This window comes from Perca fluviatilis, chromosome 14, assembly GCF_010015445.1.
Source record: "Perca fluviatilis chromosome 14, GENO_Pfluv_1.0, whole genome shotgun sequence".
NCBI lineage: Eukaryota > Metazoa > Chordata > Actinopteri > Perciformes > Percidae > Perca > Perca fluviatilis.
Window position 1 is genome coordinate 8,210,654 of NC_053125.1, and position 25,885 is coordinate 8,236,538.

The following is a 25,885-nucleotide window of genomic DNA, read 5'->3' on the forward strand; positions in this document are numbered from 1 at the left end:
TGGTCGCAACCAGTGTCTCTCACAACCCCTAGTGGTTGTGACCACTGGTCTGTGCCAGAGACCAGCTGGTCCGTTCCAGAGACCAGCTGGTCCTGACCACACGGATCTCCATTATCAATAATAACAATAATAATCATAATATATCTGATATAGTGTATTTTATAGACAAAAGATTATGATCTCTGACATTTATCCAGCTAACAGTTCTGCCAAAACGACAGGAAAGGGGAGAAAATACTAAAGCCGCTTCACAGACCACAGATAATTAATTAATTAAAACTACGAAAAACCTACAAAAATTAAACCTAGGTTGTTCAAACACCATTTAGACATAGGACACAGTGTATGACAAACACTCATTAACATAACTCAAATTGCTGCATCTTACAGCGGCTATATTTTGTTTTTAAAAAAACATTTTCTAACCAGCAGGAAGGCTACATGTTGTCTCTCATGACAAGATATCTTCTGGTTGAGCATCTTTAAAACCATAACACACAGTTTATATAAGTTATTGCTGGGTTCACCTTGTTTCTTTCTGGCTGCTGTTCTTCATTCACAGCTCAATTGGAAAACACAAACAAAAGTTTAATTAGTTTAATATTACTGACCATATACTTTGCTTTGGATTTATCCATCATGTGCATCAAATTATAGATCAACTGTACCTGTCTGGAGTTTACTGATTTTAACAGCCAGAACAATGACGACTATAGTGAGGAAAACAGTCAGAACAGTCAGAGCACCCAGGAACACATTCATGACATTTGTCATTCCATCAGACTCCTCTACAAGACAAATGACAGAATTAGGCTGTTTTTAAAAGAGATGTTTAAGATTTAAAGGTGCTCTAAGCGATGTTGGGTGACGTTACTTCTTGTTGACGTTCAAAGTATTTTCAAACAAAACGAAGACTAGCTCGCTCCTCCCTCCTCCTCATCCTGTCCCCTCCCTTCTGTGCTTCAGCTAAAAAGTACAATATTTCCCTCTGAATAGTAGAAGTATCAAACGGCCATCCTTCTTGTCCGTTATTGGCTGAACACTGAAGACTGTTTGTATAGGTTTGCATGGTCTGGGGCCCTATTTCATAAAGCCTGTTTAGTGAAAACTCTGAGTTGGTTAACCATGAGATGAGGGAAACTCTGGGTTTTCTGTTTCAGAAAGAGAGGTAACTTCACCTCTGAGTCAGTTACTATGGTAACTGAGCCTGTGAACCTAACCTGGTTGGGAGCAGGTTTTCTTCAAGAAACCTTGAGTTTCAGATAACTTCCTATTTGAGCAGTATCGTTTTTCTTCCCAATCGATCAGTTATGCAGCATAGGCTACATAACCTTCGCCGTCCTCATATCACTAACGTCACCCATCTATGCTCTTACATCCCAGCAGATTATTTGTTGTTTTGCAAACGCCATTTGTCTTTACAACATTGTTGATGCAAAGCATGTTAGTAAAGCCACTGTAGCAAAGCACCGTCAGAAGAGTGTGACTCGCTCTGAAACGTTCCACAGCATTGCAGGTGAATGATGTAAACCCTTTGAAATAAAGGATTATGGATTATAATTCTGTTAATGATGGTGCTGCAGCCTCAGAATGGGATTAGTAGGACTAGGACTTTTTCGTCCGCAGTGTTGCACCTAAATGAAATAGATTATAGGTTCAATACCATTTCACCAGTAATATTAGGCTATACTTATGATTAAATATGATATACACTATATTGGAATATACGCATTTACTTTAGCAATTTCCTCCCACGCAAATTCTCTTTTGCAGCAGCCGCTGTGTTTTTTTTTTTTTAACTCTGTATGTGCGCAATACGTGAGCATTTCCGCCGACCCGTTTGTTTGTGGTTGTTACCATGGTGAATCGTAGAATCATGGCTCCATTCATGCTGCCTTTTTATTGTGGTGGTGAACCTACTCTGTTGATTGAACCAACTCATATCAGCAGAGTTTCCCATCTCCGGGTAAATCAACTCAGACATCAGGGTTAGACTCAGAGTTTGTTAAACCTTGTACCTGAAACAGGGTCCAGGTTAGACCACTTTGTTATTGTTGGCGTGTGTGGACCCTAGGCTGTCTACAGAGACCGTGTGTTTAGGGAGATAGTGAGATGTTTGCTGTATGTGACAAAAAATGTTGTAGCCTAAAAAACGCGTGACATTCTTAGAGTACCTTTAAATTACTGGCTCTGTGGTTACTTGCACAGTGGAAAAATGGAAAGCTTTCAGGGTTTCTTTCAAAATCTGATTCATCATCACCTTAAAAACATATATAATATATCGACTATGACAATAAATGTGAGATGTGTACTGTGAATATGATGAGAAAAATAGATCTCTAATGCTTAACTTGTATATTGCCTTGAACTTTTAAATGTATTGCATTGGAAATTAGTACGTTTTTTTTTCCCTGTAAATTCCACAGAAATACAGTCCAGAGTCAGATAAATCCACTCTCTTGATTTTAAGAAAGACAACAGAGTCGTTGGAGCTCATCTCAAATCTGTTTTGAAATCCATCACAGAATGAAGCATTTTTATCAGGGTACATAGAGGAGATGAAGCTGAGCTTGGTTCTGTTGATCATTCTGAACCGTTCTGTCAGAGTTGGAGTGCTGGAATGTTAGCGCACATCAGAGTGACGTCTGCACCAGACTGGACCTCCACAGTGTGAGACTCAGAAGCTGAGACAGAGATCCAGCCTGAAACAAACAGGAGAGACAGAGTGTTATCCCTGAGCGTATCATGCAGCACTTACTGCAACGACAACAATAATTCAGTTCTTATTTGAAAGTTGAAATTCTGGTGCGATCTCTAATGATTTGGTGCTGACAATAACCAAGTCAACCAATCAAATCATGGAGCTTTAAGGTTAATTTCAAATTGCAGACCCCTCACTCATCACTGTATACTTTACTCCGCAGTGATTTGCCCTCTCTGTCAAATTGCCGGCTTACTCACCTTTTTATATGTTCATATACAAAAGCATTTTAGGCAGACTCCCATGTTTCATATCTGAATTTCTTTCTTTTAGAGTACTTATGGTTTACGGTCCCAGAACACTATCTCATTGAATGTACCTCAAGCCCGGACAGAGTTGTTTAAAAAGGCTTTCATGTCTGCTGCACCTTCTACATGGAATGTGTCTAATTTCCTTAAATTATTTTAAAGGTTATGTTAAAACCATAGAACATGAGTCCATCCACACGTGCAAATGTTTTAACTAATGGTACTTTTATTTAATTGAAATGCACTTGAGTTGTCTTTGCCTCTTTTGTGACTGTTTTGGGATTGTAAATTGTTTTTATATGTAACAAACTTGTTCTGCTATCTTGGCCAGGTCTCTCTTGAAAAAGACGTTTTATATCTCAATGAGACTAACCTGGTTAAATAAAGATTAAATAAAATTAAAAAAAGTGTCCGTACTTACTGAGGCTGCAGAGAAGTAAAGCTGTTATCAAGGTAAAGCTCCTTCAAAAAAAATTAATTGACAAAATTCCAGTCTCTCTGGTCCCCCTTGATCAACTCTATCACTTAGGCCGGCTACACACTGCCTGCGTGGTGTGAGCGTGGCGTTTCTGTTGCGTGTCAGCTGCGTGGCGCCTGCGTGTCTGTGCAGTAATCTGTGCTGCCTGGCTTGGTGCGTTTCATGAAGGCCAAGCCAGGCTGAGGAGGAGCAACTTGGTCAAGCCAGGCTGAAGTAATTCAGATAGATGCGTGTTCACAGCTTTCCTTAACAGACCGCAAGGTCGATAACAGATTTACTGATGCTAAAATGGAGAATACGCATTGTTCATACTTGATACAGAGTGAGCAGCAGCTTCTTGTGGAAGTATGATAATGTGAAACACATTATTTCTAAAAAAAGAAACTCGTCTGCTTTAATGAAACAGCGAGAGAAAGCCTGGCAGACGTTCGCGGACCGACTGAATACATATGTAGCCAAAAAATATACATTAACTGATGACTGCTCTGAATTGAAACCGTCATCATAATCATACCATTCAAGGATTAGGCTACTAATCATTTGCACAAATTAACCATTGTACTCTTTGCCTTAAAGGTAAGCAGACAGCCCGGTCTCATGGAAGTTCGTGTAAATGTGACGTTATTTGAATCTATTGATACGTGTTCACGGAGACGTTTTTGTCGTTTTTTACGTGGTGGACAACACGAAAATGTGAACTAATGTATTTCAATGGGAAGCATATTTCGTGGCCACAGCACGAAATTGTAGGGAGTAATATAAAAAGCTGAAAATCCGCGTAGGGAGGTTTCGGTCGGGTGGTGGATGGGTCAAACAACACAGGACTTTCACCCGGCGAAGCGGGGATCGCGTTCCGTTCCGGCACTTTGTTTACCGGGGATGGCGTCCCTGCGTGTGGTGTTTTGTCCGCGTGTTACTGTGGCGCGTCTCCCGGCGTTTAAGGCGCCCTTTCCCCGGCGTTTAAGGCGCCCTTTCCCCGTAAGTCTTTTCCTAAACCCAACCTCCGCCATCCTGTTATTGTGGGGCGGGCCGCCTCGCGGGCAGTCTCGCGGGCGCCTCCCGGCTTATGGAGCGTCCTTTTCGGGCGCCTCCCGGCAGGTCCCCAGCAGCTGCTTCACATTTGGCAACTTTATCAGCCTTTTCTAAATATCTCAACAACTGCCGTAATACACCAAACTTCAAACAACAATATGAATAGCAGTCTTCATTCAGCAATATAACAGTAACAATGTCACAAAATAATGGTCACAACTTAAAATAATAACAGTACTTAGATGAACAGCAATATGCACCTGTTGTATTTGAATGCAGGCTGGTAACAATAATGGAAAACCACTGCTGAGTGAACAGAAAAGACTCCAGGATTAATAAATCCTGGCTGTTAGCCTGGTCAGGAGCAGGCTAGCTGTACAGAATAAATCTCCATGGTAATTTAGGTACCTCTGCTTTTGTGAAACCGAGTCAAGGCTAAATTGAGCCAGGATAACCCAGGGTAATCCCGGCTTAATCCCTTATCTTGGTTTTGTGAAATAGCCCTCTGTACTGTAGATAATCAGATTAGATAAGTACAAAGCTGCTCCACATACTGTTTGACATCAGACCTCAGGTAGTTATCAGAGCTAAGAGTTAAGGTAGGAGCCAAGGGGATACAGTATGTGTTGCCTAGCTTCTACTACATAAATGAAGGGTTGCCAAGTCTCAATGTTTCAACGGAACCACACAATGTACAGTACAGGCAAAAAGTTTGGACACACCTTCTCATTCAATGAGTTTTTCAGACACTTGTTTTCTTAAGTACATAATTCCATATGTGTTCATTTATAGTTTTGATCTCTTCAGTGAGAATCTACAATGTAAATAGTCATGAAAATAAAGAAAACTCATTGAATGAGAAGGTGTGTCCAAACTTTTGGCCTGTACTGTATATGTGAGTTTTTTCAGTTGTAGGTGCTGCATAAGATCTTTGATCAACATAGTCAAAGTGGGAGGTGGTGTCTGTTTCCAGTTCAATAGAAAGAATGTGGGTGCTAGAAGGGTTATGAATCTTCCTACCGAGAGAAGGGGTCCTGTACAGCAAACACTGTGTTGGGTTTAACCGCGTGTCTCGTGATATTATAGCACCTTTCTTACAAGTAATGCAGCAAGCAGTACTTTCCAATGAGGTGCATGACATTAACAGAAACAGCCTCCCTGTGACTTATGCTGCTTTGTATTATCTGAGGGGAAGTGGAACTACCGATGAAACAGTGTCAGAGTTTAATAGAGACAAGTAGTGGAAGAAAAGAAAAAGGGAGTAGTTAATTTTTTTTAAAGTCAAATGTGAAACTGGATTGCTGCTTTATCTCTTGAATTGTATTCCCCATACCAGCATAGACACACTGCTATCAAGTCAGCATTTACAAAATCTTCTTTCTGTATTGATGTGCACTAATTACATCTTTTAAAAGAGATAAAAATTCAAACTCGGCACTAGGAAGAAGGTTGCACATCTTTTGTCCTTCTTTTGACAAAGTGATGGTCAGTCCTCCTGTCCACCATCTGCAGATGAATATGATAAAGCATCAGTTTTATTGTGAACCTCTTCTCTGGTTTCATCCTGAGTCTATCTAGTAGAAGCATACACAACATTGGGCTCCACTTCTCTTGTTTTTCTTGTTTTTGGACAGAAAGCCACAGCTGCGTAGTTCAGCTCTTCAGAGGCCCGGTTCTGTCAAAGAGAATATTTACACTCCCTTATCTTGAACGAAATAATGACTTGACACAATTTAAAATGATAAAACAAATAAAAGTAAATGATAAAAGTTGATTCACCTCAGGCTGTTGTGGATTCTGTTCTTCATTGGCAGCTGAATGAAAGAGCCAAAACATCCAATCAGGTCACTGACAATCATTATTCATCGTTACTTTGCTCTTATTCTGATTCGGCAAACATTTTTCTTTCAACATATTCACACAATTTTAGAGAAGTAGTGAAGAAATCAAAATAGAAAACAAAATAGAGTAGCTTTCAGAAAATACCTTTCTGAAGTTTCCTGTTTTTAACAACCAGACCAATGATGACCATTAAGAGGAGAACAGTCAGAGCTCCCAGGATCAAAATCATCAGCTTTGCTGTTCCATCAGACTCTGCTGAAAGAAAGAGAATAGAATTACTCTGTTTTCATTTACTGACTCAGGAACTGAGAGAACATTCAATCTTTTATTTTGAATCTTACTTTCAGACTTCCTGTTGTTGTCATGAGATTCATCGCTGCCTTTTGACAAAATAAAAGATACATTTACTTTTGATTTTACTTTGAAAAATTGTATCACTCTCTTATTTGGAATCTTTTCAAATAGTCACGTGTGTTCTCTTTGGGCAATTCATAAAGTAGCAAATATAGAAAGACATTTATGACTGTTTTTCATTGACGGGCTTGAGAACTGTGAGAACATTAACCAAAGTTAGGATAGACACATTGTTTAATCTTAAAAGGACTAGCAGTCACTCTGCACAACTAAAGAAATGTGAAAGAGAATCTTACTTTCAGACTTCCTGTCAGCAGCATCATGAGAATCATCAAGATAAGTTCATGTCTGATTTTTACCTTGAAAAATTGTATCACTCTCTTGTTTTAAAATGATGAAATGTGCTCTTTTTTGCCAATTATGATATTAGCATAACTAAAAAGACTACAGAACAAAGGATTTTTATAATCTTACCATTAACAATGAAGTGTATTGCGCTGAAATGAAAAGGTCCTCCGATGTAAAATCCACATAAATACAGTCCAGAGTCAGATACATCCACATGTTTGATTTGGAGAAATAGAGTGGAGATGTTGGTACTCATGTTGAATCTTCCAGTTTTAATTCCATCTCTGTAAAAAGGTTTTACTGTAGAGCTGAACTTCGCAGAGATAAATCTGGCCTTGGTTCTGTTGACCACTCTCAACCAGAGTGTTAGAGCATCTCGGTTGGACGGGTTAGAGCATGTGAGTGTGACTTCTCCACCCGGCCGACCCTCCACAGTCTCAGTGTGAGACTCAGAACCTGAGACAGAGATCCAGCCTGAAACAAACAGCAGAGACTTATTAGGTAAACAATACCTCTTAAAACTTATTTGCTTATTATTATATTTATTAATGCTGGAAGTTATCAAGTTGAGAGAAAAGTCTTGTCAGTACTTACTGATGCTGCAGAGAATTAAAGCTGTTATCAGGCTCCGTTTCATCGTGGTGCGTATGATCACAGCTCTGTGATGTCTAACTGTACTCCAGGAAGGCTGCTCTCAACTTCAGAGGTGGAGTCTTTGACAACGAATGATCGCCTCAACAGATACCAGACCAAGTTATTCTTGAGGTCATTTCCTATTAAGTTAAGCAGCAAGTCACTAATGGCTGTATGCCCACTGTACACGATCTGACTGGCGACCAAATTCACACTCATGGTACGTGTCCACTGTGGTGTTTTTGTACAGAAGGGGTCACCTCGCTTCCCAGCATTGCACGCTAGAGGGCTTGAAAATAAAGCTGTTCCACTTAGTGCTCCCCCTAGAGGCCTGGAGAACTTCTGTTGTGTAATCTGGATGCAGCGTTTTTTTTTTTTTGCATTTGTTTTCGGCGATTTTGTGCTTTTCTTTTTGCATCGTTTCTGTATTTGCAGCGTGTTTCTGTATTTCTGGTTGTGTGTATTTGCAGAGTGTTTCTGTATTTCTGGTTGTGTTGTGTGTATTTGCAGAGCGTTTGCTAAATGCTGCGCATGTGTTGTCAAATTAATGAAGAGGTTTTCTCAATTTGCTTGTGTTTTGTCCATTTCATTAAGTTGCAGTGTTTGCCCGTCGGCCACCGTACGTATCAGCCTACAACTGCAGCAGTTGATCTGTGATGTGTATCATCATTCATTATCTATGGGAAGCAAATATTTCACTGCACAAAGCATGCTGGGACACCTGGAGACATGGACCAAGCTGGCGGAGCTAAAGGAAAAAGCCCCAGAATTGCTGCTTGGAGGAAGGTAGCAGCTACTGTTGGGGGAACCTTGTGGGTAAAAAAGCAGCAGAGGGGAGCCTATAAGAGCTAGACTGTACTCTAAACATGTGATTGGTTGAGTTTGTCACTACCACTCACAACCCTGTGTGTGTGTGTGTGTGTGTGTGTGTGTGTGTGTGTGTGTGTGTGTGTGTGTGTGTGTGTGTGTGTGTGTGTGTGTGTGTGTGTGTGCTAGGACTTGCACAGGTGACTCAGTGGGTGGGCCCCGATTCATTCACTTTGTAGCTCTTAGATTACCATAATGCAGCTTCATTGTCTTCTAAGATGCACACAGTAAATGCTCTCATATCTGGTTGTGCACGTGTGAGTTTGGATCTTTCCACAAGTCTGAAATCAGATATTGATGTTGAAACGGTGTCAGAAGGGGTTGATAAATACTGGAAACTCATTAGGTAGCATCATTCTTGATCTTATAAAAACTGCTAGGCTTTTGATGTGTGTGGTTATGTGTGATCACTAGTCTTCCTGTGGTTGAGACTTTACTGTTGCTATTTGTTGCCTGATGGTTAGCGTCTTTCCAAAACATCTAGCCACAGATTCTTTTTTCTCTACATGACAGAATCTAGGCCAGTGGTTAATTTATATTTTTAGACACATTATCAACTTTAAAAGCGTGCTCAGACACCACTGTGGTCTCTTCTTGTGAAACAAGTGATGTGTACCTCACTCACTGCTCCACTCTGTCCCACAGTCATCTGTGTCCAATGGGCAAAGTGACAGGAAGATGTTGAAAGGAACAATAAAGAAACAATAGGAAGTCATCATTAACTGAAATATGTACATTTTACATGAATACTGGAACAAAATCACATTGTTATGGTGATAAGGGAGATAGTAACACTGCAAACATTGTTTCACCATGACATGACATTAGAAGTGGCCCTAAGGACTGGCATAAAGAAATGAAATTAAGTGGTTGTAAAGTCTCTGCTGACTGAGAGGTTTCTGCCATTAAAGTCTGTACAAACCATGTCAAATCCAAGATGGCACTGGATTTCTTCCTCCTTCACCAGCTGGAGTGCTGCTCAGCAGCTCTGTGCTCAGAAGAAACTACGGTCGCTCATAGCACCCACCCAACCATCCAGTGAGTTTGTTTCTTTAATGACTCAGCTGTTTGGGAATCACCAATTGGAGTGTGTATGAGTATGTTGTCCACATACCTTTGGGAGGCTCCTAGCTCTCAGTTTAACGACAGGTTAGGGTTTAATGTGCAGGTATGAGGCTGCAAGAGGCATATTTTCTGCATGCAGGGTGCAGATGTATGAAGGTAAAAGAGTAAAATTAGCGTGAAGAAATTGGACAGCTTTTGTGTGAAAAGCAGTACAGCTTTTGTGTGAAAAGTAGTGCAGCTGTTGATGCTTGTGGTTTTATGCAGAGAGCTGAAGGCCAGTCTAACTGTCGCTTTAGCCGATACACAAAGTGTTAAAACCACAGTGGAAAATAACGAGGTGGGGGCCCAACACTTGTTGTTGCCCATACTGTATGTGCATGCAAACACAGCCAGGTCAGGAAGCTACCCCTTTGTATTTCTGATATATACATTCACTATGTCAGCATACTGTACAATAGAGACAATTAAAAAATAAAAAGTCAGTAAATCCAGATAGAGAAACAATACAGTGTACCTCCCTGCAGACTCTCCCTATAAGGACATTTGACAGAGATCAGTTTCCTTCACTGGCTCCTCCTCCACCAAACCTCAAATATGTTTTATTTTCATCTTCAGATTATGATCAAGGACAATAAAAACATAATAAAAAAGCCAGAGACTGAGAGAAAGATGCGTGTGAGAAATAAATCTAAAGTCTAATGCAGACTACACAAACTTTGCCTGTTCCAAAAACATTTTTCAGATGAGGGGCAAAACCTCTCATGTTGGCATAGAATCCAGGGGTTACTCTAAAACAAGGTAACAGTAAACTGTACAACATGGTTTCGAAGCAGCATTACTCTTGGTTAGTGAAAACAGCGAGTCATTTGGTGTTTGTGGTCATGGCTGAAGACTTCCTGTGATGGAACTCATACTGAACATGTTTGTTACTGCAGGGTGCTGGTTCATTCTATCGCTATTTATTTATTTATTTACTATACTTCCAGTCTGTACTAATACAGAAGCTGATATGATTTTGTTTCTTTTTATACTTTGCTAGCCTGGCCTCGTCACTTTGGTGTCAGGTGTGCTCAGACCACACTGTGCTGTCTCTTCCTGTGAAGAGATGCATACCCCCCCGCCCCCGACAGACCATTAGACTCTACATATGAGTAAGTTTGACTTTATCATCATCATCGGTGTCTTTGTGGCTCCTCCTCATCAAGCATCAGATATGTTGCTGTTCCTCTCCGATAAAGATCGGAGGCAGACACAATAAGAAAGAGACTTTTTGCTGAGAGACACGGAAAGAAACACAAGGAAGGAAATGCAAACTGACCATGAGTATAGGAACTTTATTTAATAAAAGAATGTTGCCATTGACTCTGGCAGCAGATGAATATAGAGCATCAGTTCCAGTGAGAGTTACAGTCCTATTGCTGCTTGTGTCTATCTGCTGCGCTTATAAAGAACCTGAGTCTCCACTTATCATTATTTTTTTAATTTTTTTTTTTTATTCTTGATCAGGGCTCTGCTGTTCCTTATTGTGTTTGGAAGGGAAACTCCGGCACACAGTTCGATCATCAGAGCCCACATTCTGTAGATCAGTAAAGTATTTAGTATCACATATCTCACACACTGGAACTACCTTTTTCAGAAGGCAGTGGAGAATCTGTACTGGCCCTGGTTAATGATTTAAACCAAAGTTAAACATATATATTATTAACTACTGTAATACTTCACCTTGTTTCTTTCAGGATGCAGTTCTTCTTTAGCAGCTATGTGACAAAACATACGCCTGATTAGTTAACTGACCAAATACTTTGCAGTCTGTTAAAACGTAATACAACTGAATGTGCAAAGTGCTACGTCTGTACCTTTCTGAAGTTTCCTGTTTTTAACAGACAGAACAATGACAGCTGTCATGAAGAAAACAGTCAGAGCACCCAGGATCACAATCATGATGTTTATCATTCCATCAGACTCCTCTACAGGACAAAGGACAGAATTAGTCTGTTTTTAAAAGAGATGGTTGAGATTGAAATGACTGGCTCTGTGGACACTTGCACAGTGAAAAAGGAGAACCTTGCTTTCAGGTTGCACCAGCGATGACTGTATGTCCGTCTATTTGGCATGTATTGGTTTCTTGTTTGTTTTTATGCTGTTTTCATATGACTGTGACAATAAATGTGCGATAAACTGTTAATATGATGGAAACAGATCTCTGAAGCTCCACTTACTTATTCCAGTGTACTTGCTTACAAAATAAAAAATGAAGCAGTTGTATCAGGCCTCTCTGTACAGTTTTGAATGCAAAAGATGACGTAATGTAGAAAGATAAAGTAGTTAAGCAAGTTTATTTTAAAGGGTGAATAGTTGAATAACGACAGTTCGGTGGGTAAAGAGGACATACATAGAAGCTCAAAATCCCATTGACACCTCTTTACTATGAAAATCTCTTTTTTTGAAACTGCCACTGAAAACGGGCGAATCTCAACAAAGCTGGATGCTTACGTAAGCATCCCAAGACCTGAACCTTTGTCACGCCCATGGGTGTATTAAGAGAACGGTCTCGCCCCAACATTTACATAGGCTACACAACTGACCTGAGATCAGAGGGGTATTGCACAAAACCAGGATAAGGGATTAAGCCGGGATATTCAGGTTATCCTGGATGAATTTAGCTTTGACTTGGTTGCACAAAAGCAGGTTGAATTAAACCCAGCCAAGTAACCATGGTGATTTATTCTTTGCAGCTAGCCTGGTCCAGAGCAGGCTAACAGGCAGGCTAAGATTAATCCTGGAGTCTGATGTGTTAAATCAGCTGCCGCTCTGATCCGAAATAAACGTGTTTAACAGTTATTCCGTTGTCTTCTGAATGTGTTCTGCTTCATTTTATTAACATGCATTACTTGTCATTATTGCTGTCACGAGTTTAATTAAAATCCTACTACTGCAGTTGTTGAGATGGTAATGGTAAAAAGTGGGACGATACGGAGGAAATGGGCTTTTCCTCCGCTGCTGTCCCCGTGAAATGTGCCCCCGCCCGTGCAACACGGGGAGGCGGGGGGAGGCAGGGGGATCCTCCCACACCGTGCAGCGGACTCTAAAAGCAGACTTTTTGCATCAGTAACTACGACAATGGCACCTGATCAAACGTCCTTTTTTTACCAAATGGGAGTGAGAATGTGTTGGAATGCCACAAAGCTTCTTAATCATTTTATTTTGGAGCTGTCACTTGTCATCTTCGAGCTTGGGAGTGAGAAAAAAAAACATGAATAATAACAGGCTACATTGTTTTACAGATATGCTTACAGTGTGTATTGAAGTCACTTCTTTTTCTAGTTTTTGTCCAGTCATGCTTGTTCTGTATGAACATTAATTGTAGAAAGATATTCAGAATTAGACATAGCTTATGGAGATCTGTGAATATGGTTGTAAAACATATTCTCGCATTATGAATAAGCTTGAAATTAAGCCTAATCCTTATAAATTTCCCAGGAACAAGATTTTTTTTTTATATATATATATATATATATATATATATATATATATATATATAGTGCTTTACAGGCTACTCAAAGACACTTTACACTAAAATCAGCACATTTAGCACATAAAAACAGATACAGCAATAAAACCAACACATAAAACAAGCATATTAAAGCAATTAAACGTGGAGTGACTGAGTAGATTTTTTTTAAATCCATACATATTATACATATATATATATATATATATATAGTCTGTCGGGCTTTTTTCCATTTGAAAACAGCCGTATTTCCCTTTTTGCATATTATATAGTATATATAATATATTATATGTTTCACCTCCTCGTAAATTTCCATTAGAAGCTGCTGCTCAGTGGGTGAAACATATGCCTCACTCGTCTTTTCCAATTCTGCATCAGTAAATCTGTGATCGATACCGTGGTCTATTTAAGAAATCCGTGAACGTGCACTTATCCCAGCTATGTACACCTGGCTTGACATAGCTTCACCTACTGATCCTGGCTCGGCAAATTGAGCCGCGATGAGTGGATCACACTAAGTCAAGCTGCGCTTTTTCATTTATCCTGGATTTCTTTATTCTACTTTTGTGCAATAGGCCCCAGGTAGTCTTCTGAATCTAGGTCACGCAGATCTCTGCTATTCCATTACAAAATTCACTTCTGAAACTTTTTTTATGCGAGAAATCAACTATGTAAAGCTCAAATATGGGCCGCTTTACTAAAAGGGATTGCTAATTGCAAATTTTGTCTGACTGTGTGTCGGAGTTCAGCGGCCAGTGCTGCCTGGGTTGCTGCCTCGCCGCCTGGCCTGCCTTCCTTCACAGACTAACCGTCTTTCATCAGTTCATTACTCCAGGCATGGTTTTACGCACCTGTCTTTGATCAGCCTATCAGTCCAGGGCGTGCTGTCCAAAGTCAGAGGAAGTGGGCGGGGTCTGTCAATGCCTAGGTGTGTAAATATTAGCCCCACAATAAACAATAAAATAGCTCAACCGTTGATTAAAAACACACATGCAATTTGTAATTAAGAACACACAAGGCACAACAAATCGTAAGCAAAAACATGCAAAAATCACTGCACCGCAATACACATGCAAAAGAATAAATGGCACACGGGGGTTTCCACTATACACGGCAGATGTTCCACATTTGACACGTATTTTTAGCGGAGCGGAGAGCCTTTTCTCAGTCCTGGAATGCGCTGCGTCGCTGTTGGTGGAAGAATAGTATGTGTCCACGCTTCCCATTAATTTTGAATGGGAGCAGCTGTGCAATGCATTCTGGTAACATTGCATGGACTTTGAAGAAGCGGGGCGTTGAGTTGCCCACTCTTCATTTGCATAAAATTGAATCCAGGCTACTATATGCAAATGCCTCTCAAAAAGTCATGAAGATCTTTTTAAACCGACCATTGTTGATCTGTAATGAAGACAGATTCATCAACTGCATAGCCTATTTTTCACAAATTGTTTACAGAAACCCATTTTGGAGAACTATTTTCGTAAAACAATCGATAGTTTTCCAAACGAGCCGCCACTGTGGTGGGTTTTAAAATTCAGGAGCAGACAGTCCAGTGTGAAGCATTTGTCCAATCAGGTGCAGCCATCGTGGTTGTAGGAGGGTGTGGCCTGTTTTCTTTGCTTGTCAGTGGTCAGTGAAGAGAAACTAGTGGTGGCAAACCCACTAGCATGCAATGCTGAAAAACAGGGCGATACCTTCTGTAAAAAAAAAACAACTCTATGGACACGTACCATAACAAGCATTGTCTTGAATTGCTGTGATTGCTGGCGGCGTTCGTGACGCAGGCGCGCCTGGTCAAAATTAGGGATAATAGTCCCCAGAGAATGAACCCCGATATCACAGCAGCTGCTGGGTGGATTGCAATGAAATTGTATGACCCCTAACATAGATACTGTGACCCATGTCAGGAACCCTCATAGTTGAGTGTAACCTGAGATTTTATACATGAGAGAGTATGTATAAAATAGAGAGCAGTGTACTCTGGCAAAACGAAGCGGTTAAATCAGGCCGCTTTGCAGATGTTGATTCAATTCAATTTTATTTATAGTATCAAATCATAACAAGAGTTATCTGAAGACACTTTACAGATAGAGTAGGTCTAGACCACACTCTATAGTTTACAAAGCCCCAACACTTCCAGTAATTCCCCCAAGAGCAAGCATTCAGTGAGACAGTGGCAATGAAAAACTTTTTAGGAAGAAACCTGGGACAGACCCAGGCTCTTGGTAGGCGGTGTCCGACGGTGCCGGTTGGGGGTGTGATGAACAGTAATAAGTCACAATAAAGATAATGGAACAATGACTAGAAATAGTAGTTGTAGTAGTTCATGGTGTTGCAGGGCACTGCAGGGCACAGCAGAGCACAGCAGGGCGTTGATGTAGTTTGTGAAGCTAACCTGACTTTGTGTAAGGTGATGAGGAGTGGAGGGATTTAACAATGTCAGCAGAGATTGATATTCATGTTTAAAGGGAGCAGTATTCGTGTTCTGTGAGAACGCTTCACAATTAATACGTCTAAATATAGCAGTTTAATTTTCTCAAACAAGTAGGCTACTATCACTGCTTCCTTGTATACTTTTCAGAAACAACAAACATTCTAAATTTATTTTTTGTCAGTAGACTCCTCCCACACATTATCCACACATAAAAACACATCAGCAGATTAACATAATGAAGCATCAGTGTCACTGAGCTGCAGTTCCAGATGTTTCCTGAGTCTATCTGGTGGCAGCATACACAACATGTGTCTCCAGCTCTCTCTCTGATGCAGGCCTGCGGCTTCTTTTGGGTTTGCCCTGGAAATTTAGAGCTGCGTAGTTCAGTTCATCTGAGCCCAGATCCTGCACATGAGTATTCAGAGTCACACACACTGTAGCTGAGTTTGCCAAAAATCCGTAAAATGTCTTTTGTACAGTACTTTCACAAAGGAATCGTTTAAACTAAAATGAGTGTTAACCACAGCTTAGCTAAGAATCCCAGCTGTGTTGCACAATTAAAATTAAAACTAAGAAACTCAGTTAAATGAATATGCCGAGGTTGTTCAAACTACATTAGGACATACTGTATGCCACATTATAGGACATGAAACTAAAATTGCCTTACCCTACAGTGGTTCTATTTTGTTTTAAAATAACAATTTTCTAACAGGTAGGAAGGCTTTATGTTCTTTCTCATGACAAGATATCTTCTGGTTGAGCATCTTTTAAAACCATAACACACAGTTTATATAAGTTAATGCTGGGTTCACCTTGTTTCTTTCTGGCTGCTGTTCTTCATTCACAGCTCAATGGAAAAAAGATAAAAGTTCAATTAATTCATTATTACTGTCCATATACTTTGCTTTGGATTTATCCATCATGTGCAACAAATTATAGATCAACTGTACCTGTCTGAAGTTTCCTGATTTTAACAGCCAGAACAATGATGACTATAGTGAGGAAAACAGTCAGAGCACCCAGGATCACACTCATGAGGTTTGTTATTCCATCAGACTCCTCTAGGTTAATGGTATCATGGCTGTCAGAGATGGTTGAGATTGAAATGACTGGCTCTGTGGTTACTTGCAAAGCGAAAAAGGAGAACCTTGCTTTCAGTATTTATCATCAGATAAACTGTTATCTTGAAAACATATATAGTATAAAGGAAATAATTTGACACATATTGATTTATTGTTCGTCTTTATGCTGTTGTCATACGACTGTGACAATACGTGAGATGCAGTGTTAATATGAGAAAAGGAGATCTACAATCTTACCTTGAACTTTTAGATATGTTGCATTGACAAAGACTGTATGTCTGCCTATGTAAAACCCACAGAAATACAGTCCAGAGTCAGATAAATCCACTCTCTTGATTTTAAGAAAGACCGTAGAGATGTTGGAACTCATCTCAAATCTATTTTGAAATCCATCACAGAAGGAAGGTTTGCCATCATATGGGTTCATAGAGGAGACACAGCTGGGCTTTGTTCTGTTGATCACTCTGAACCATTCTGTTGTAGTTATAACTCTGGAAATGTTGGAGCACATCAGAGTGACGTCTCCACCAGACTGGACCTCCACAGTGTGAGACTCAGAAGCTGAGACAGAGATCCAGCCTGAAACAAACAGCAGAGACAGAAAGAGATTTGACTCCATGAGCGTATCATGCAGCACTTACTGTATTAATGCAAAGACAACAATAATTCAGCTGTTATTTGAAAGTTGAAATTCTGGTGCGTTGTCTCATGATTTGGTGCTGACAATAACCAAGTATCAGTACTTACTGAGGCTGCAGAGAAGTAAAGCTGTTATCAAGGTGAAGTTCCTCATTCTGCGTTTAATCGTGTCACTGCAAAGATAGTTTGTACTGCTGAGCTCTTATAAAGGAGTTTAGAGAGGCGGGGTGTCTTTTTTTTTTCTTTCTTCATCTTGCCACTCACACCAACCTGCCAATGCAATGCCTTTGCACCTATTTAAGTTCAGGAACGTTTTGTTCTGTGAACATTTTATGTTAACACATTATACAGGTTAAAGCACCCTTACCTAATCCATAACAGTCTGGTATGACATGAAATATGACAAGATCTTCTACCAAGGACCAGCTCCCATATAATAATGTTGTTAAAGGGTTCATTCACTCTGCATCAAAGATTCAAAACCCAACATTATGGAGTTTTCCTGTTGATGCTCAAATCTGTCCTGGTGGCATTCTATTAATTTAGTTTCTTTTTCGCCAATTTCCCGGAATATTGGTTAAAATTTGTGCTACATTTGGATGGGAAGTTTTTTTCTACTAGAGTGATGGCAAGGCCAGTCAGTCAATCAGTCCACCTCTTGGGTCCAGACTGAAATATCTCAACAACTATTATTGTCATGACATCTTGTACAGATATTCATGGTCCCCAGAGGAAGTAGCCTAATGACTTTAGAGATCCCCAGACTTTTCCTCTAGCACCACTGTGAGGTTGACGTTCGTGGTTTTAAGTGAGATATCTCAGCAACTGTTGGATGGATTGCTATGAAATGTGATGTCCCCTAACATTGATACTGTGACCATGTTAGCATGGAGGCACTAACAGTGCTGTGGACTGTTGTCTAGTTTAACATCACCATTCTCCTTTATGCTGCTGTTTGGGCTCTAGATAAAAGTAGCAGTTGCATCAGGCCTCTCTGTTCAATTTTGAATGAAAATTATGATGTAGTGTACGTAGATAAAGTAGTTAAGGGAGTTTATGTAAAGGGATGAGCGATTTGAGCAATTGTACAGCTAGTTTATTTTTGCGTATGAAACAAGTAGGCTAGTTTCACTGCTTTCTTTTTCACTCTCCATAGAGCGTTTATTCAAAGACCTCATGATCTTTACCTCAGTTGTTCTCAGACCAAACTGTGCTGTCTCTTCATGTCGAACAAGTGATGTGGATCACTCCCTCCTCCTTCCACACACCAAGACAGTAGAGATGTTGGAGCTCATCTCAAATCCATTTTGAAATCCATCACAGAAGGAAGCATTAGTATCATATGGGTTCATAGAGGAGACACAGCTAAGCTTGGTTCTGTTGATCACTCTGAATCATTCTGTTGTAGTTATAACTCTGCAGGGTGCAGCCAACGTGGTTGTAGGAGGGTGTGGCCTGTTTTCTTTGCTTGTCAGTGGTCATTGAAGATGATGAAGATGACTGCATGCTAGTGGCAAGCCCACTAGCATGCAGTGCTGGAAAGGGCGATACCTTTTGTAAAAAAAATGGACACGTACCATAACAAGCATTGTCTTGAATGGCTGCAATTGCTGGTGCCATTTGTCGCGTAGGCGCGCCTGGTCAAAATTAGGGATAATAGTCCCCCAGAGGATGAATCCCAATATCACAGCAGCTGCTGGATGGATTGCAATGAAATTGTATGACCCCTAACATAGATACTGTGACCATGTTAGCGTGCTGAACGACCTAGCTCAAATCATTGCCTAAATAACTTTCTTATTCCAGCTTACTTCCCTGTACTCTAGTGAAACTGTTTCAGTGCACACATGTCAGGAACCTGATAGTTGAGAGTGTAACCTGAGATTATAGCTGAGTATGGATAAAATGGAGAGCAGTGTACTCTGGCAAAAATGAAGCAGTTGCATCAGGCCTCTTTGCAGATGTTGAAGTCTAAATATAGCAGTTTCATTTTCTCATAAACAAGTAAGCTAGTATCAATGCTTCCTTTTATTCTTTCCACAGAGTGTTGACTTCAGACACGTAATGAACCTAACCTCAGTTGTTCTCAGACCACACTGTGCTGTCTCTTCCTGTCAAACAAGTGAGGTTAATCACTCACTCCTCCCTCCACACACCATTTGACTTGCCCTGTAAATAAGTCTGGCAGCCATTGGTGTCTTTTCTGTGTCTTCCTCCATCACACAATAAGCATGCTTTTCTTCCTGTCATAGAAAATAAAAGAGATGGACAATTTGACCGAGAGAGACACATAAGCCAGTAAAAAAACACATTTATTTAATGCCAATGAATCCTTCCACCTGCCACCCACACACAAAAACACAACAGCAGATGAGCATAGCCTAATGAAGCATCGGTTCCAGTCTGAGCTGCAGATCCAGATGTTTCCTGAGTCTATCTGGTGGCAGCATACACAACATGTGGCTCCAGCTCTCTCTCTGATGCAGGCCTGTGACACAATTAGGCTGTTTTTAAAAGAGATGTTTAAGATTTAAAGGTGCTCTAAGCGATGTTGGGTGATGTTACTTCTTGTTGACGTTCAAAGTATTTTCAAACAAAACAAAGACTAGCTCGCTCCTCCCTCCTCCTCATCCCGTCCCCTCCCTTCTGTGCTTCAGCTAAAAAGTACAATATTTCCCTATGAATAGTAGAAGTATCAAACAGCCAAATCCTTCTTGTCCGTTATTGGCTGAACACTGGAACGGTTTATGTATGTTTGCATGGTCCAAGTTGGACCACTTTGTTTTTGTTGGCGTGTCTGGACCCTAGGCTGTCTACAGAGACCGCGTGTTACAGTGTCTTCAGGGGACTGGCAGCTTGGGGATAGTGAGGAGATGTTTGCTGTATGTGACAAAAAATGTTGTAGCCTAAAAAACGTGTGACATCGCTTGGATTACCTTTTAAATTACTGGCTCTGTGCTTAATCTGCTTTTATCCTATAGACCTTCAACAATTAATGTTAAAGATATCCTCAGCTAAGCCATCTACCTGTCTCTTAGACCCCATCCCAACGAGGCTACTCAAAGAAGCGCTACCTGTGGTTAACACTTCACTACTAGATATGATCAATATGTCTTTATTAACAGGTTATGTACTGCAGTCATTTAAAGTAGCTGTGATAAAACTTCTTCTGAAAAAACCCACCCTCGATCCTGAGGTCTTAGCCAACTATAGTGTCTTACTTAGCCAACGTGTCAATTGTTGTTCAAAACATTGATTCAATATTGGTTTACGATCGCCAAACAATACTGGATCTTCATTTCTCGGCCAAAGATCTAGTAAGGTTTGATCATGGTGGATATAAAACTTTGCCCCCGTTCCGATCAGGAATACCTGCTTGCCTTTGCCGCCCTGAGACTTTACATCTCCGGCATAGGCCTAAACGCTACCGCTGCCAAGGAAAACGCAGCGGTCAGCTGGTGAGGCTGAAGGCCTGCTCAGCGCGTTTTTCTGCTTCCTGGACTGAGTATCGAGCGCTGCCTCAAAGTTTCTTGGCGAGTGCTGGATCCTGTCGACGCCTGGTTGGTACCTGTTGTCGGCCAGGATGAGGTGTTCCAGAGGTCCAGCCCGGTCTCATGGAAGTTCGTGTAAATGTGACGTTATTTGAATCTATTGATACGTGTTCACGGAAACGTTTTTGTCGTTTTTTACGTGGTGGACAACACGAAAATGTGAAGTAATGTATTTCAATGGGAAGCATATTTCGTGGCCACAGAACAAAATTGTAGGGAGTAATATAAAAAGCCGAAAATCCGCGTAGGAAGGTTGGTCGGGGTGGTGGATGGGTCGAACAACACAGGACTTTCACCCGGGCGAGTAGGGATCGCGTCCCGTTTGCGGCGCTTTGTTTCCTGGGGATGGTGTCCCTACGTGTGGCGTTTTGTCCCGCGTGTTACTGTGGCGCGTCTCCCGGCGTTTAAGGCGCCCTTTCCCCGGCGTTTCAGGCGCCCTTTCTCCGGCGTTTAAGGCGCCCTTTCCCCGTAAGTTTTTTCCTAAACCCAACCTCCGCCATCCCGTTATTGTGGGGCGTCCCCAGCGGGGCGTCCCCAGCGGGGCGTCCCCAGCGGGCCGTCTCGCGGGCGCCTCCCGGCTTATGGAGCGACCTTTTCGGCCGCCTCCCGGCGGCATTTCCCCGAGAAAATAATGTGACATTTCCCCGAGAAAATAATGTGACATTTCCCCGAGAAAATAATGTGACATTTCCACGTAAAAAATAACGTGACAGTTACACGTAAAAAATAACGTGACAGTTACACGTAAAAAATAACGTGACAGTTACACGTAAAAAACGAGAAAAACGTCTCCGTGAACACGTATCAATAGATTAAGAATAACGTGGACATTTACACGAACTGCCGTGAGACCGGGTTGAGAGGTCTCCTCGCTCCAGCTGGTGCGGGGTAAATCGGATGAACCTGCGGCCACTGTGTCGGGCTCCTCAGACAATCAGCGCTGCAGACCCGCCGGTTTCTGTCAGGATTGGACTGGTAAACGCTAGATCGCTAGCTAATAAAACTTTTATCATTAAGGATTTCTTCACGTCCCGGGGAACCTCTTACCACATGACTGTTGCTGTTTGAACTCCCCGCGAACTTCGGGTAGAGGAGGAGGAATAGCTACTGTTTATAAGGATGTCTATAAATGTAAGCAGTTGTTGCCATCGTCCAAGTTCACCAGCTTTGAATTGAGTTTATTTGAGCTGGGTTGCTCTCACAGTGTTGTGTGCAGTAGTCTACCGGCCTCCTAAAGACAATAAGGACTTTGTAAATGGTTTATGCCTAAATACGATCGTGTCCTTATTGTTGGGGATTTTAATGTTCATGTGTGTTGTCCAGAAAACCTGCTGGCAAAATACTTTTTACACCTCATTGACTCTTTTAATCTTGTGCAGTCTGTGTCTGGCCCAACGCATGAACGCGGACACACACTTGATATTGTCCTATCTCATGGGTTGCCTATCCATAATTTAAAGATCTGTGATGCTGTGTTTTCTGACCACATGCCAGAATTATTTGAGATTGTGCTTGCCTGTAATACAGCTAAACCGTGTGCAACGGCATGGCGCTGCCGTATTATTAACCCTTCCACTGCTGCTCAGTTCTCCTCTATTTTCAGTCAGCACTGTGACATACCAGATTCTATATGTAATGATGCAGAGGAGCTTAGCTTATGGTTTCACTCCACGTGCCAAACTGCTATAGACTCTGTGGCTCCATTGAAAACTAGGCAATCTAAAACTAAAGTTGAACCCTGGCGGAATGACTCTACCCGTGTTGTCAGACGTGAGTGCCGCAGGGCTGAGCGCAAATGGAAAAAGGATAAACTACATGTATCTTTGCAAATGTTAAGGGACTGCTGACGGCATTACCAGACAAGTTTGAAAGAAGCTAAAAGGAAATATTTCGCTGAAATTATTCTGTCAAATTGTAACAAACCTCGTGTTTTATTTAAAACTATTGACTCAGTTCTCAGTGTACCGCTGTCTGTTTTGATGCCTCCTATGGTGTATGTGAAAAGTTTCACATACACCAAAACATAACTTTGAAATGATTTTGTACAAGTAAACTCGTTAACAAATGCGGTGCAGTCAGTGTGCACGCTATGTGAAGAGACCGTGGCGACCGGTGTTCGTTTTTCGAACGAGAAGGCTACTGAATGAGTCTGTCACTGAGTGACCGTGGCTGCCGCACGAGTAATGTAATCAAACGGTAATGGTACGGTTTCGGTCTCGTTCGGTAGCTCAGTAGCGGCAGCCTGGTTAGACTCATACAGGTTCAGACTCATGCAGTACCCTCGGTTAAAAACTCGGCAAGTTTGAGTTATCAACCGATCCCAGAAGCATTTATGTCTTGTGAGTCTAGTGTCGGTCAGTATGAGTGTAATGTAATCAAACGGTAATGGTTCTCGGTCAAATCAACACAATAGCGATGGGAAAGAATTATACTGTAAGGTAAAAGTAGGCTACATATAACGTTAAGCAATATTGGTAGTTATTTTAAGTTAAATGTTAATGTAAGAGAAGTTTGCAGGCTGTAGGTAGGCTGTCACAAGGAGACCGCGGCGCGCCGTGCACCAGGCAACCGAACGAGACCGTACGGTTACGGTCTCGTTCGGTAGCTCAGTAGCGGCAGCCTGGTTTAGACTCATGCAGGTAAAATAGTAGCCTATGTCACCCCCCGGGCACGCGAACCGGTGACCGAATCTGTTAACTCGGTTCGCCAACCAACGACCATCCGGTTGAGCCGACTCGCGTAAAAGAGTCGGTTTTCCCATCACTAGTCTTGTGGGGTCCCACAGGCCTCAATTTTAGTCCCTCTTCTCTTCTCTCTTTATCTACTTCCGCTTGGTTCCATACTTAGGAAGCATGAATTTGTCTTTTCCTTGTTATGCAGATGTTAGTCAGATCTATGTCCCTCTTAAAAGGATGAAACTGTCTTACTTTCATTAAAACTTAATGAAAGTATGACAGAAGTGATGTTTTTTGGTTGCACCGCTGGGACCCCTTGTGCTGATCTGGGTTCCTTGAGTCAAAATATTAAGCCAACAGTCACTAATCTAGGGGTTAAAATTGAACCTGACCTTAAACTGGACAGACAGATTAGGTCAGTGGTTAAAACAAGTTTTTTTCATTTGAGGCAATTGGCCAAAATAAAGCCATTTCTTTCTAGGCAGCACTTTGAGACCGTAATCCATGCCATTGTCACCACTCGGCTGGATTACTGTAATGCACTGTACGTAGGGGTCAGTGGGTCCTCTATTGCTCATCTCCAGTTGGTGCAAAATGCTGCTGCACGTCTTTTAACTGGAACACGTAAATACGAGCACATTTCCCCCATTTTATCGTCACTGCATTGGCTGCCTATATATCAAAGGATCCATTTTATGATTCTTTTATTTGCTTTTAAATGCCAAAATGGCCTTGCCCCTCCTTACATCTCTGAGCTGCTACACCCCTATAGACCCACCCGTTCTCTCAGGTCAGCCGATCAACTGCTCCTAATTGTGCCTAAAACAAAGCGCAAGCTAAAAGTTGAAAATTGTGGAACGATTTACCTCTGCACATTAGACAGGCATCTTCACTGTCTATTTTTAAGTCTCTTCTTAAAACCCACCTTTATTCTTTGGCCTTTGAAAACTGAAATTGACAATTCATGTTTGGTTATATTGATCGTATTGGTTCATTGTATGGTTTGTTATTGTTTTTATTTGTTTATTATATAGGTTGTGTGAGTTTTGTATTTTGGGCTTTTATGTATTCATTTATTGTTTTACTGTACAGCACTTTGTGCCCTCTTTGGATTTTAAAGTGCTCTATAAATACATTTTTGATTGATTAGTATAGACCTATATCTAACCTTCCCTTTCTCTCCAAGATCCTTGAGAAGGTAGTTGCTAATCAATTATGGGATTTTCTACATAGCAATAGTTTATTTGAGGACTTTCAATCAGGATTTAGAAAGCATCATAGCACAGAGACAGCACTGGTGAGAATTACTAACGACCTTCTAACTGCTGCAGACAAAGGACTTGTCTCCATACTTGTTTTACTAGATCTTAGTGCTGTGTTTGACACTATTGACCATACAATCCTGTACTTGGTTGACATTAAAGGAATCACACTAAGCTGGTTTAAGTCCTATTTCTCTGATCGATCTCAATTTGTTAATGTTAATGATAAATCCTCCAAGTACGCTAAAGTTAGCCATGGCGTTCCACAAGGCTCAGTGCTTGGACCAATTCTATTCTCCTTATATATGCTTCCTCTTGGTAATATTATTAGGACACTCAATTAATTTTCACTATTATGCGAATGACACCCAATTATACTTGTCAGTCAAACCAGACGAAAAACCAGTCAGTTAGCTTAACTTCAAGCGTGCATTAAAGATAAAATCCTGGATGACCTACAATTTTATGATGTTAAACTAACAAAACTGAAGTTATTGTGCTGGGCCCTAAACACCTCCAAACCTCATTATCTAAAGATATAGCTACTCTGGATGGTATTGCCCTGGCCTCCAGCACTACTGTCAGAAATCTAGGAGTTATTTTTTATCAGGATATATCCTTTAACGCCCATCTAAAACAAACCTCAAGAACAGCCTTTTTTCATCTTTGTAACATTGCCAAAATTAGGAATATCCTGTTTCAAAACGATGCTGAAAAACTAGTCCATGCATTTGTTACTTCCAGGCTGGACTATTGTAATTCCCTACTGTCAGGTTGCTCAAATAAGTCCCTTAATGCTGCAGCGCAAGAACTAAGAAAATAGGTCATATTTCTCCTTCTCTGCATTGGCTTCCTGTAAAATCCAGGATTGAATTTAAAATCTTTCTCCTGACCTACAAAGCTCTAAATGGTCAAGCACCATCATATCTAGAAGAGCTCCTAGTAACTTATTGTCCCACTAGAGCACTGTGCTCCCAGAATGCAGAGTTACTTGTGGTACCTAGAGTCTCTAAAAGTAGAATGGGAGCCAGAGCCTTCAGTTACCAGGCTCCTCTCCTGTGGAACCAGCTCCCAGTCTGGGTTCGGGGGGCAGACACCATCAC

General features: G+C 41.1%; 1 protein-coding gene, 1 long non-coding RNA gene and 1 pseudogene across 2 annotated transcripts; all 3 read right to left on the bottom strand.

Annotated features, from left to right (window-relative positions):
- Positions 1–5,955: 5,955 nt before the first annotated feature.
- LOC120572396 lies at positions 5,956–7,730 on the bottom strand. The gene is made up of 6 exons (XM_039821698.1): positions 7,658–7,730; positions 7,190–7,537; positions 6,703–6,737; positions 6,506–6,611; positions 6,299–6,333; positions 5,956–6,194 (listed from the first exon to the last, which is right to left on the bottom strand). The coding sequence occupies exons 1-6, from the start codon at positions 7,698–7,700 to the stop codon at positions 6,090–6,092; spliced, it is 672 nt and encodes a 223-aa protein (XP_039677632.1). The 5' UTR covers positions 7,701–7,730; the 3' UTR covers positions 5,956–6,089.
- Positions 7,731–11,185: 3,455 nt separating this feature from the next.
- On the bottom strand, positions 11,186–11,528 carry LOC120572408. Its single transcript, XR_005641441.1, has 3 exons — positions 11,485–11,528; positions 11,351–11,385; positions 11,186–11,204 (listed from the first exon to the last, which is right to left on the bottom strand). It is a non-coding gene; the product is annotated as an uncharacterized LOC120572408 (long non-coding RNA).
- Positions 11,529–15,822: 4,294 nt separating this feature from the next.
- Positions 15,823–17,456, bottom strand: LOC120573541 (annotated as a pseudogene).
- Positions 17,457–25,885: the final 8,429 nt, after the last annotated feature.

Coding starts and splice junctions, on each gene's coding strand:
- LOC120572396 (XM_039821698.1), bottom strand. CDS start 7,700: ATGAAACGGAGCCTGATAACAGCTTTAATTCTCTGCAGCATCA. Junction 6,334..6,505: donor AAACAGGAAACTTCAGAAAG/GTATTTTCTGAA, acceptor TCTTTCATTCAG/CTGCCAATGAAGAACAGAAT. Junction 6,195..6,298: donor AGAATCCACAACAGCCTGAG/GTGAATCAACTT, acceptor TCTCTTTGACAG/AACCGGGCCTCTGAAGAGCT.